General features: G+C 35.8%; 2 protein-coding genes across 13 annotated transcripts in view; one reads left to right on the top strand and one right to left on the bottom strand.

Annotated features, from left to right (window-relative positions):
• PCGF5 (polycomb group ring finger 5) overlaps positions 1-12,547 on the top strand; it is a 122,079-nt gene that overhangs the window by 88,269 nt on the left and 21,263 nt on the right. For all 12 annotated transcript variants that reach the window (XM_078346001.1, XM_078346004.1, XM_078346003.1 and 9 more), the window contains 2 exons: positions 4,751-4,849; positions 12,391-12,480. In XM_078346001.1, coding sequence (XP_078202127.1) covers positions 4,751-4,849; positions 12,391-12,480 — 189 coding nt within the window. The remainder of the gene's footprint in view (positions 1-4,750; positions 4,850-12,390; positions 12,481-12,547) is intronic.
• The window catches only part of LOC144578706 (uncharacterized), a 171,890-nt gene that overhangs the window by 36,748 nt on the left and 122,595 nt on the right, over positions 1-12,547 (bottom strand). The window lies entirely within an intron of this gene.

The following is a 12,547-nucleotide window of genomic DNA, read 5'->3' on the forward strand; positions in this document are numbered from 1 at the left end:
AAGGGAAAGGACAGAGGTAGAGCTCTTTTAAAGCCTCATTGCCAAAGGTCATTATTTGACCTGTCTGGTTGTTTCCTAGAAGACCCCACTTACAAGGTTGTCAGTATTTGATTTGACTTGGAGCTTGCCTCCATGGAAAAAGCCTTCTCTTTGGGTTGGGGAAAGGGGTATTTGTCGAAAACAGTTACAGACAAATGTTTTAACTTTACAGCTGCCTGAGTTATAGATAACATTTGGACCAAACAAGAGACTAACCAAAAAGCTTAAAAGGGAAAGCTGTGAAGTGATATGTCCTTAGGAGCTTCAAAAATCTCTGACATATTCCTTGAAATCTAGAGGGCCACATACATACACAGGGTTGTATGCATGTTGGGAAAAACCTGAGAAAGCCCTAAGCTCTCACCTCTGCCTGACCTTGAGGCACTCTGCACAAGCCAGAAGTGAAGACTAAGGCAGAGTTGTCAACACCTTGGTTGGATGTTGGAGATATGCCCCCAAACACACCCCCAGATCCTTGGCAAAAGACTAAGCAGCTTAATGGCTCCAGATGTGTAAAGAAATATCTGTTCAATCATTAGCTGACCTCTAGGCAGAAACTTTCATGGCTACCTATGGTAAAGAATACAGACTTTATGGAATTAGTTTAGGACTGAAGAGCAGGCAGGAATCTGATTTCCAGCATTGCAACATTATATCATTTAAAATGTCTAGCTATAACATTATATCATTTAAAATATGATAGATACTAACAAATACAGTGGTCTATCAGATTATGGGGGGGATTAACTCCAGGACCCTTCATGTATCACAAAATCTGTGTATCCCATATCCCTTATATAAAATGGTGCCGTATTTGCATGTAACCTATGCACAGCCTGCTATATACTTTAAATCATCTCTAGATTACTTGTAATACCTAGTGCAATGTAAATACTATGCAAATAGTTGTTGAACTGCATTATTTTTATTGCTGTATTGTTTTTATTGTTTTTAAAAATATTTTTGATCTGTGGTTGGTGGAATTTACAAATGTAGGACTTCAGTTACAGAGAGCTGACTTTATGACCCATACACAGGAAAAGAAGCAGTCAACAGAAACTGTCCCTGAGGAAGCCCAGACATTGCACTTATTAGGCATAGGTTTGAAATCATCTATTTAAATATGTATAAAGAACTAAAACCATGGTCTGATCACCTATATGAAAATACAAGAATTATATTAACAAATATAGGATATCAAATATTTTTTTAATATTCTGGAGTTGTATAGCAACTGGAATGAAAATTTTATGGGTGAGGCTCACAGCAGACTTGAGCCAAAGAAAAAGAACCTATAAAATTGAAGTTTAATGAATTGAGATTATTCTGTCTGAGAAACAGAAAGAAAATAGAATGAAGAAAAATGAACAGGTCCTTAGAGACCTGTAGACACCATCAAGCTTACCAGCATACCCATCATGAAAGTTCCAGACATAGAGGAAATGGAGAAAAAAGGGCAGAAAGTGTATTTGAAGAAATAATGGCCCCCCAAAAACAACTGAATTTGATGAAAAATATTAAACATCTGGGAAGCTTAACAAACTCCAGGTATGATAAATTCAAAGAAATTCATACTAGTCACATCATAATCAAATTATTGAAAGACAAAGAGAGAATCTTGAAAGCAGCAATATAAAGGTGACTCACACACAAAGGACCCCCCCAGTAGTGTTAGTAGCCAGTTTCTTAACAAAAGCTGTGGAGGCTAGAAGACAGTAGGATAATATATGCAGAGTGCTTAAAGAAAACGGTCAACTAGTAAATCTATATTCATCAAAAATCTATAGCCTTCCAAGAGGAAAGGGAAATTAAGATATTCCCATGACCTTGGATTTAGCAGTGGATTCTTAGAAATGACACTAAAAGCATAAGCAGCAAAAGAAAAAAAAAACAGATAAATTGGACTTCATTAAAATGTAAAACTCTTGTGTATCAAAGGACACTTAAGAAAGTGAAAAAGCTTACAGAATGGGAAAAAATATTTGCTAATAATGTCTGATAAGCCTTTAATATACAGATATATGAAGAACTCTTATAAATCAATAAAAAGGTGACCCAATTTGAAAAAAAAGCCTAAAGATTTGAATAGACATTCCTCTAAGGAAGTTATATAAATGACCAATAAGCACAGGAAAAGTTGCTAAGCATCACTAGTCATTAGGGCTCTGCAAATCAAAACCACAATGAGATATCATTTCATAGCTACTAGGATGGCCAGACTTTTTTTTAAGGAAAATAATAAATGTTAGAGAATGTGGAATAATTGAACCCTCATACATTCCTAGTGGGAAGGTGAAAGTGCAACTACTGTGGAAAACAGTTTAGCAGTTTCTCAAAGAGACCTGGTGATTCCACTTCGAAGTATATGATCATACACAGTAGTTCCCCCTTATCTGTGGGGCATATGTTACAAGACCCCCAGTGGATGCTGCAACCACAGATAGTACCAGATAACCCTGTATATATTGGCATTTTGATTTGATAACTGAGATAGCTAAGTGACTAATGGACAGGCAGCCTATACTGCATGAATATGATGGACAAAGGGAAGATTCCACTCCAGGCAGGATGGAGTAGGATGATGCAAGATTTTACCATGCTACTCAGAATTGTATGCAGCTTAACACTTAGGAATTATTTTTAGAATTTTACATTTTGAATTTTTGTACAGAGAAATACTGACTGGGTAAGTGAAATCAAGGAAAATGAAACTGCAGATAAGGAGGGACTACTGTATAAAAGAATTGAAAACATGTTCACACAAAATCTTGTATATGTATATTCATAATAGCATTATTCATAATAGCCACAAAGTAAAAACAACCTAAATGTCTGTCAACTGATGAATGGAAAAACAAAATGAAACAAAATGTGATATTGTTCAGTCATAAACTTCAGTGAAGTACTGATACATGCTAAACATGCTACAACATGGATGAACCTTGAAAACTTTATGCTAAGTGAAAGAAGCGAAGCATAAAAGGTCAGGTATTATGTGGTTCCATGTATATGAAATGTCCAGACAAGGATAAAGACAGAAAGTAGATTAGCAGTTGTCAGGGGCTGGAAGGAGGGAAGGTTGGGAAGTGACTGCTAATGAATTTGGGGTTACTTAGAGAGACGATGAAAATATTTTGGAATTAGATCATGGTAAAGGTTGCACAACTTTGTGAATAGTATAAAAACTATTAACTATTAATGTCTGAAGGATTATGAATAGTGATACCAACATCATTTCTGGAGATTCTTCCTGATTTCTTGTCAGATGAAAAAACATACGTATTAAAGAGTCTTCCAGTACAGGTTTCATATCCCTTATCCAAAATGGTTGGGACCAGAATTTTTTTGGATTTTGGAATATTTGTATTGTATATACTTACAGTTGAACCTCCCAAATCTGAAATGAGTGTGTGTCATGTAAGCCCTCAGTTTCAGATTTGGGGGCATTTCAGATTTTGGGTTGGGGATGCTCAACCTACACCCTTATATTCTTCTCTGTCTTAATTGGGGCTTGTAAAAATAGAAAATGGGAAACGTTGGGCTTCTTGAGAAGGTGTGAAGATAACAGAGAAGATGACTTGTACATTTATCCCTTTGTTTTCATGCTGTCTAGAATATCGGTCTTCACATTTGAAATGGGTAGAGTATGTGTTGCTTTATATGTAACTTTTAACTTCCGTTTTCTTTTAATGGATACTTTATCATCTGTGTTGTGACCAAGTATTATTTATTAATTTACTTCTGTTGGTCTTTGTCAGGAAATACATTTTGCTAGGAAAACATTTGCTAGAAAATAAACATTGACTGAATAGTTCTTCTTTTGACTTAGTGAATTTAAGAACACTAAGTTGTTGTTCCAGATGCTGACCTAATTTCCTATGCATTTGAATAGGAGTAATATCTTTAAGAGATTCTATTGTTGCTTTGTGTGTTTTAGTATTCCAATAACTTTTGAGGTTGTGGTATGTAATTTTGTTTCACATATTGTTCATGTTTATTATGTCTACAACCTAATTTTGCTTCATTTTCAGCTTGAGTATCCCTTCTAGATTGGTTCTTATATTTTAGTGATATTCAAGCTTAAAGAGTGAATTAGTAGTGCTCTGCACATTTTACAGATGAGATACATCAAGGCACATAAAAGCTTGTTTTTCCAGTAAAGTACTGACACAGCCTGTCAAACACTGACTCGACATGATTCTCCCCAACACAAAGGTCCACACTATGCAACTTCTAATTGGACATACTGTGGCCTAACCAGCCTCTCTCTGTTGAATTCTCTGGCTCCTCAGAGTCCCATTTGTAATCACTGCTCTTTCTAAAATTGTTTAAAAGCTGTGATAGCATGTTTTAGAAAATGTCCCTAATGTCTCAGAAGTTATATTTCATAATACAATATTTTTATGCTTCTTGTGACTTTTGGTTTTTTCTTTTTAATTTAAACTCATGTTTTCTTTACTAAAATGTCTAGAGGTAAGCAGATTGCCTATTTGCCAGGATTTTCCTAGTACACATGATAATACATTCTTAAAGAATGTCATGTAAGTATGCAAGAATTAGGAACATTTTTACTTGCAAGTACTAAAAAACTGTGAATTAAAATGTTTCACAATATGTTTTAAAAATATTCAAAATGATAGTGGAAATGGTAGCTATGGTTTCACCAAAAGCAAGATAGAACATTTTAACAAGTAATCTTTATTTCCTTTAGGGTTTAATGAAGAAATTCATTCGGTGTTCTACACGTGTAACTGTTGGAACTATTAAAAAATTTCTAAGTTTAAAACTAAAACTTCCAAGTTCTTATGAGGTAAGTTAAATAATATCTAACCTTGATCATTTCAATAATTAAAGTATTTGAAGTAAAATTCTAACAAAAGTGAAAACTGAGAATATATTCAAATTAATTTTTGTGGAAATGTTCGTTATTTTCATGTTAAAAATTTTCAGAATGTATTATTCTACTTAAGTAATATGTATTTTCTAATTGAACATATCCTGAATAAACTATGATACTAATACACTTAGTGTTTTATAATTAGAGGAGATATTTAAAGAACTTTAAGTAGTCGCAAAATAAATATACTAGTTAAATGTATTCATGCCTTAGGGTATGTCATTTTTTATCTGAGATCTTTGAGATCAATTATTACCAATTCTTTATAGATTTCTACAGAATGTAAAACATTGTCTTTTTATCCCAAGGGATTTCATAACTAATCACAATTCTATGAAATGCAGACATGGTTTTATTTAACGCTACATAAAACCAACATATTATATCTGCATAAATGTAATTTGCCAGTTTATTTACAGAAGAGGTAAATTGCCCTGATACTGATCACAATACAGCTTTTCATGTGTTCCATGTTTAGAGAATGTTTTTAAAACATTGTAAGGAAATAGGGCTATAATTTCTCACCTGCCTAAATGTTGATCTTACAATTCATTAATTTCCCTTTCTTCCCTTTTGAGTTCTGATACTAGCATTTAGAAAATTAAAGACCAGGCAGGGCTTATGCCTGTAATCCCAGCACTTGGGGAGGCCAAGGTGGGTGGATCACCTGAGGTCAGGAGTTTGAGACCAACCTGGCCAACATGGTGAAACCCCGTGTCTACTAAAGCTAAAAAAATTACCTGGGTGTGGTGGCGGGTGACTATAATTCCAGCTGCTCAGGAGGCTGAGGCAAGAATCACTTGAATCTGGGAGGCGGAGGTTGCAATGAACCAAGACTGCACCACTGCACTCCGTCCTGGGTGACAGAGTGACACTCCATCTCAAAAAAAAAAGAAAACAAAATTAAAGACCAGGACTAGTTTCCTATATAAACAAGGACATCAAAGGCAGAATAGTATTTCTGGCCTATCTGCCATAATATGAATATCATAAAGAGTCATCATAGGAGAAATAAAATGTGACAGACATTGACAGTTATTATGTCTATGTTTTGAGGAAGCCTCTGATTCTGAGCTTATTTGAAATTTTCTCTCAAATGACTAGTCTTTGGGTTAAAAATTGTTATTATGGAGAATTTCCCCAACCTAGCAAGGTAGGCCAACATTCAAATCCAGGAAATACAGAGAATACCACAAAGATGTTCCTCAAGAAGAGCAACCCCAAGGCACATAATCATCACATTCAGCAGGGTTGAAATGAAGGAAAAAATGCTAAGGGCAGCCAGAGAGGTCAGGGTTACCCACAAAGGGAAGCCCATCAAACTCAGAGGATCTCTCGGCAGAAACCCTACAAGCCAGAAGAGAGTGGGGGCCAATATTCAGTATCCTTAAAGGAAAGAACTTTCAACCCAGAATTTCATATCCAGCCAAACTAAGCTTCATAAGTGAAGGAGAAAGAAAATCCTTTATGGACAAGCAACTGCTGAGAGATTTTATCACCACCAGGCCTGCCTTACAAGAGCTCCTGAAGGAAGCACTAAATATGGAAAGGAACAACCAGTACCAGCCACTGCAAAAATGTACCAAATCATAAAGACGAACAACACAATGAAGAAACTGTATCAACTTACGGGCAAAACAACCAGCTAGTATCAAAATGGCAGGATCAAATTCACACATAACAATATTAACCTTAAATGTAAACTGGCTAAATGCCCCAATCAAAAGATACAGACTGGTAAATTGGATAGAGTGTCAAGAACCATCAGTGTGCTGTATTCAGGAGACCCATATCATGTGCAAAGACACACATAGACTCAAAATAAAGGGATGGAAGAAGATTTACCAAGCAAATGGAGAGAAAAAAAAAGCAAGGGTTGCAATCCTTGTCTATGATAAAATGAACTTTAAACCAACAAAGAACAAAAGAGACAAGGGAATTACATAATGGTAAAGGGATCAATGCAACAAGAAGAGCTAACTGTCCTAAACATATGTGCACCCAATACAGGAGCACCCAGATACATAAAGCAAATTCTTAACAATCTACAAAGAGACTTAGACTCTCACACAATAATAGTGGGATACTTTAACACTCTGCTGTCAATATTAGACAGGACTTGATTTCCAGGACTTGAACTCAGATCTGGACCAAGCACACCAGTAGACATCTACAGAACTCTCAACCCCAAATCCACAGAATATACATTCTTCTCAGCACCACATTGGACTTACTCTAAAATTGAACACGTAATTGGAAATAAATCACTCCTCAGCAAATGCAAAAGATCAGAAATCATAACAAACAGTCTCAGACCGCAGTGCAATCATATTAGACGTCAGGATTAAGAAACTCACTCAAAACCACACAACTGCATGGAAACTTAACAACATGCTCCTGAATGACTACTGGATAAATACTGAAATGTAGGCAGAAATAGAGATGTTCTTCAAAACCAATGAGAACAAAGATACAATGTACCAGAATCTCTGGGACACATTTAAAGCAGTGTCTAGAGGGAAATGTATAGTATTAAATGCCCACATGAGAAGAGAGGAAAGATCTAAAATCAATACCCTAACGTCACAATTAAAAGAGCTAAAGAAGCAAGATCAAACATTCAAAAGCTAGCAGAGGACAAGAAATAACTAAGATCAGAGCAGAACTGAAGGAGATAGAGATACAAAAAACCTTTCAAAGAATCAATGAATCCATCAGCTGGTTTTTTGAAAAGATCAACAAAATAGACCACTAGCCAGACTAATAACAAAGAAAAGAGAAGAATAGAATAGATGCAATAAAAAATAATAAAGGGGATATCACCACTGATTCCACAGAAATGCAAACTTCCATCAGAGATTACTACAAACAACTTTATGCATAAACATAAACCAGTAAATCTAGAAAAAAATGGATAAATTCCTGGACACTTACACCCTCCCAAGACTAAACCAGGAAGAATTTGAATCCCCGAATAGACTAATAACAAGGTTTGAAATTGAAGCAGCAATTAATAGCCTACCAACCAAAAAAAAGTCCGAGTCCAGACGGGTTCAGAGCCGATTTCTACCAGACATACAAAGAGGAGCTGGTACCATTCCTTCTGAAACTATTCCAAATAATACAAAAAGAGAAAATCCTCCCTATTTTATGAGACCGACATCATCTTGATGCCAAAACCTGGCAGAGACACAACTAAAAAAGAAAATTTCAGGCCAATATCCATGATGAACATTGATGCAAAAATCTTCAATAAAATACTGGCAAACCGAATGCAACAACACATCAAAATGCTTATCCATCATGATCAGGTAGGCTTCAACCTGGGGATGCAAGGCTGGTTCAACATATACAAATCTACAAACATAATCTGTCACATAAACAGAACCAAAGACAAAAACCACATGATTATCTCAGTAGATGCAGAGAAAGCCTTCAACAAAATTCAGCAGCCCTTGATGTTAAAAACTCTCAATAAACTAGTTATCAGTGGAATGCATCTCAAAATAATAAAAGCTATTTACCACAAACCCACAGCCAATATCATACTGAATGGCCAAAAACTGGAAGCATTCTCTTTGAAAACTGGCACTAGACAAGGATGCCCTGTCTCACCATTCCTATTGAACATAGTATTGGAAGTTCTAGCCTGAGCAATTAGACAAAAAGAAATAAAGGGTATTCATTTAGGAAAAGAGGAAATCAAATTGTCTCTATTTGCAGACAACATGATTGTATATTTATAAGACCCCATTGTTTCAGCCCAAAATCTCCTTAAACTGATAAGCAACTTCAGCCAAGTCTCAGGATACAAAATCAATGTGCAAAAATTACAAGCATTCCTATACACCAATAACAGACAAACTGAGAGCCAAAACATGAGTCAACTCCCATTCACAATTGCTGCAAAGAGAATAAAATACCTGGGAATACAACTAACAAAGGATGTGAGAGACCTCTTCAAGGAGAACTACAAACCACTGCTCAAGGAAATGAGAGAGGACACAAACAAATGGAAAAACATTCTATGCTCATGGTTAAAAAAAATCAGTATCGTGAAAATGGCCAGACTGTCCAAAGTAATTTATAGATTCAATGCTATCCCCATCAAGCTACCATTGACTTTCTTCACAGAACTGGAAAAAATCACCTTTAACCTCATATGGAACCAAAAAAGAACCTGCATAGCCAAGACAATCCTAAACAAAAAGAACAAAGCTGGAGTCGTAACACTACCTGACTTCAAACTACACTACAAGGCTACAGTAATCAAAACAGCATGGTACTAGTACCAAATGAGGGCCTTGGAATTAACGCTGCACATCTACAACCATCTGATCTTTGACAAACCTGACAAAAACAAGCAATGGGGAAAGGATTTCTATTTAATAAATGGTACTGGGAAAAACTAGCCCTGTGCAGAAAGCTAAAACTGGACCCCTTCCTTAGACCTTATACAAAAATTAACTCCAGTAGATTAAAAGATATAAACCTAAGACCTAAAATTATAAAAACCCTAGAAGAAAACCTAGGCAATGCCATTCAGGACATAGGTATAGGCAAGGACTTCACAACTAAAACACCAAAAGCAATGGCAACAAAAGCCAAAATAGATAAATGGGATCTAATTAAACTTAAGAGCTTCTGCACAGCAAAAGAAACAGTCATTAGAGTGAACTGGCAACCAACGAAATGGGAAAATTTTTTTGCAGTCTACCCATTTGACAAAGGGCTAATATCCAGAATCTACAAAGAACTTAAACAAATTTACAAGAAAAAAACAACCCCATCAAAAAGTGGGCAAAGGATATGAACAGATACTTTTCAAAAGAAGACATTTATGAGACCAACAAACATATGAAAAAATGCTCATCATCACTGGTCATTAGAGAAATGCAAATCCAAACCACATTGAGATACTATCTCATGCCAGTTAGAATGGCAATCATTTAAAAATCTGGAGACAACAGATGCTGGAGAGGATGTGGAGAAATAGGAATGCTTTTACACTGTTGGTGGGAATGTAAATTAGTTCAACCATAGTGGAGGACAGTGTGGCGATTCCTCAAGGATCTAGAAATAGAAATACCATTTGACCCAGCAATCCCGTTACTGGGTATATACCCAAAGGATTATAAATCATTCTGTTATAAAGACACATGCACATGTGTGTTCATTGCAGCACTGTTTACAATAGCAAAGACTTGGAACCAACCCAAATGCCCATCAGTGGTACACTGGTTAAAGAAAATGTGACACATATACACCATGGAATACTATGCAGTCATAAAAAAGGATGGGTTCATGTTCTTTGCAGGGACATGGATGAAGCTGGAAACCATCATTCTCAGCAAACTGACACAAGAACAGAAAACTAAACACCACATGCTCTCACTTATAAGTGGGTGTTGAACAATGAGAACACATGGATACAGGGTGGGAACATCACACACTGGGGTCTGTTTGGGGGTGGGGGGCCTAGGGGAAGGATAACGGGGTGGGGAGATTGGAGAGGGATAACATTAGGAGAAATACCTAATGTAGGTGATGAGGGGATGGATGCAGCAAACCACCATGGCATGTGTATACCTATGTAACAACCCTGCACGATCTGCTCGTGTACCCCAGAACTTAAAGTATAACAATAACAATTGTTATTATGGTTCTACAAATATTTTTTCAAATTCTAGAGACATCAACTTTTGTATAGGAAAAAATTATGGAAGTATCAAAGCCTAATGTACTTGGTAAAAATAAATGATAATAACAATGTATAGATATGACTACAGTGAAAAATAGACAATAAAATTGTTTTTATGATTTGGTTTTACACTTTATTTTCTTCATCCAAAATACCATGTACAGTTTTATTTCCTTTTAAGTCTGATTCATTGAGTTAACATTTTCTAATTTTTAGGAAGCTGTTATTACTAAGAGAACTATTACTTTTGTATAGTCTTACCTCTGGCATGTACATATTTCTCTATAAAGGTGGCGGAGGGAGAGATTCAGTACACTGACATCTCCTTATCTATCCCAGTGCAAAGGAGTTTTCCTAGGACTTTAGGAATCTTTTTCAGTTCCCCCCTTATTTTGCTGCCTAGCATGCAGGGGGATGATTTAATGAAATACCTGACAGCAGAAGCTTTTGTAACAGCATTGCTAACTGGGGCAAGATAGTTTAGTTGCTAAATGACGCTAATAGATGCAGTATACCTGATTAGCAATTGCATCCTAAGTAAGTCCCTTCACTTTGCTTATGAATTTATTTATAAACAAGATAAAGAAAAATGAAATGACTCCTTTATTCTTTTAAGAGTTAATGATGCCTGAAAAACATTTTGGGATCCATGTAAGTCATCATAAATCATAAAAAATCAATAACTTTGCTTCATATGTCTAATACAATTAACTGAAACTATACTCATCTTAGACAAAGTTCAAAACTGTAGTCTCTAGCCAGACGAAGAATTATTTAAACCTCATTCCTCTTCCTCTCCCACACTTCAAATGAAATCTTTCCAGTTTGTTTTTAATAGCTAGATAGCTAAAATGTTATTTTATTTATAGGGATTGATGATAAACATTTGCTTGATTATGCTTTGTTGAATTAGTGAAATATAGCCACAGTTCCTGTATGCTTCTTCAAGATTTAGGGGTTGTTCGGTTCCTGCTACTTGGAGCAAAAGTTAACGCTGATAAGTACAACATTTTTTCGAAGCTTTGTGCAAAGTGAGAAGAGGATCCTGTAAGTATTGTGCAAATTACCAACCAGGCAAACCAGGGAAGCCAGACAGCCCTAAGAGACACAGACCAGGGGCATAGTCCTAACTTTTGTATCAAATTAGCTATTGGTAATTACTGAAAATTCTCATACACCTTTAAAACCCTATAAATCACTATCCACATTCATTCATTTCCTTATTCAAGCCCAAACTAATAAGAAGAAAGTAACCTCTTCAAATCTTGGGAAGGTGAAAGAATTCTGAGAGAGGAACTGAGAAGCCAAAGGAGTTGAGAGGAACTGTGAGGTTTCTTTTTTTTTTTGAGACGGAGTTTCGCTCTTGTTACCCAGGCTGGAGTGCAATGGCGCGATCTCAGCTCACCGTAACCTCTGCCTCCTGGGTTCAGGCAATTCTTCTGCCTCAGCCTCCTGAGTAGCTGGGATTACAGGCAAGCACCACCCACTTAGATTTTGACTAAGAAAGTTACATTGCATTTGTAAATTATGTGTATGGACTTGAGATACAGGTATGTGGGACCAGATAAACAGTGCTGTGTGTTACTTATATCCAAATTGTTGACACTTTATGAGAAGAATATGCTTTCTATTTAAAATAATGGTTAATGCTTTTGTTATAACTATTTGAATATTTTTTGAAATTTCAAAAACTGTGCAAAATACTTTCGAATTCAACATTATGTTAATAGAGCTATAATTATTCTTTTTAAAGTTGGATGTGCTGTGCAATGGTGAAATTATGGGGAAGGATCATACTATGGAATTCATCTACATGACAAGATGGCGACTAAGAGGCGAAAACGTAAATTGCTTTTATATTTACTATGTGTATATTTAGTTGTATACCATTATGTTACTCAAATTTTTAA

Source organism: Callithrix jacchus, chromosome 12 (assembly GCF_049354715.1).
Source record: "Callithrix jacchus isolate 240 chromosome 12, calJac240_pri, whole genome shotgun sequence".
NCBI lineage: Eukaryota > Metazoa > Chordata > Mammalia > Primates > Cebidae > Callithrix > Callithrix jacchus.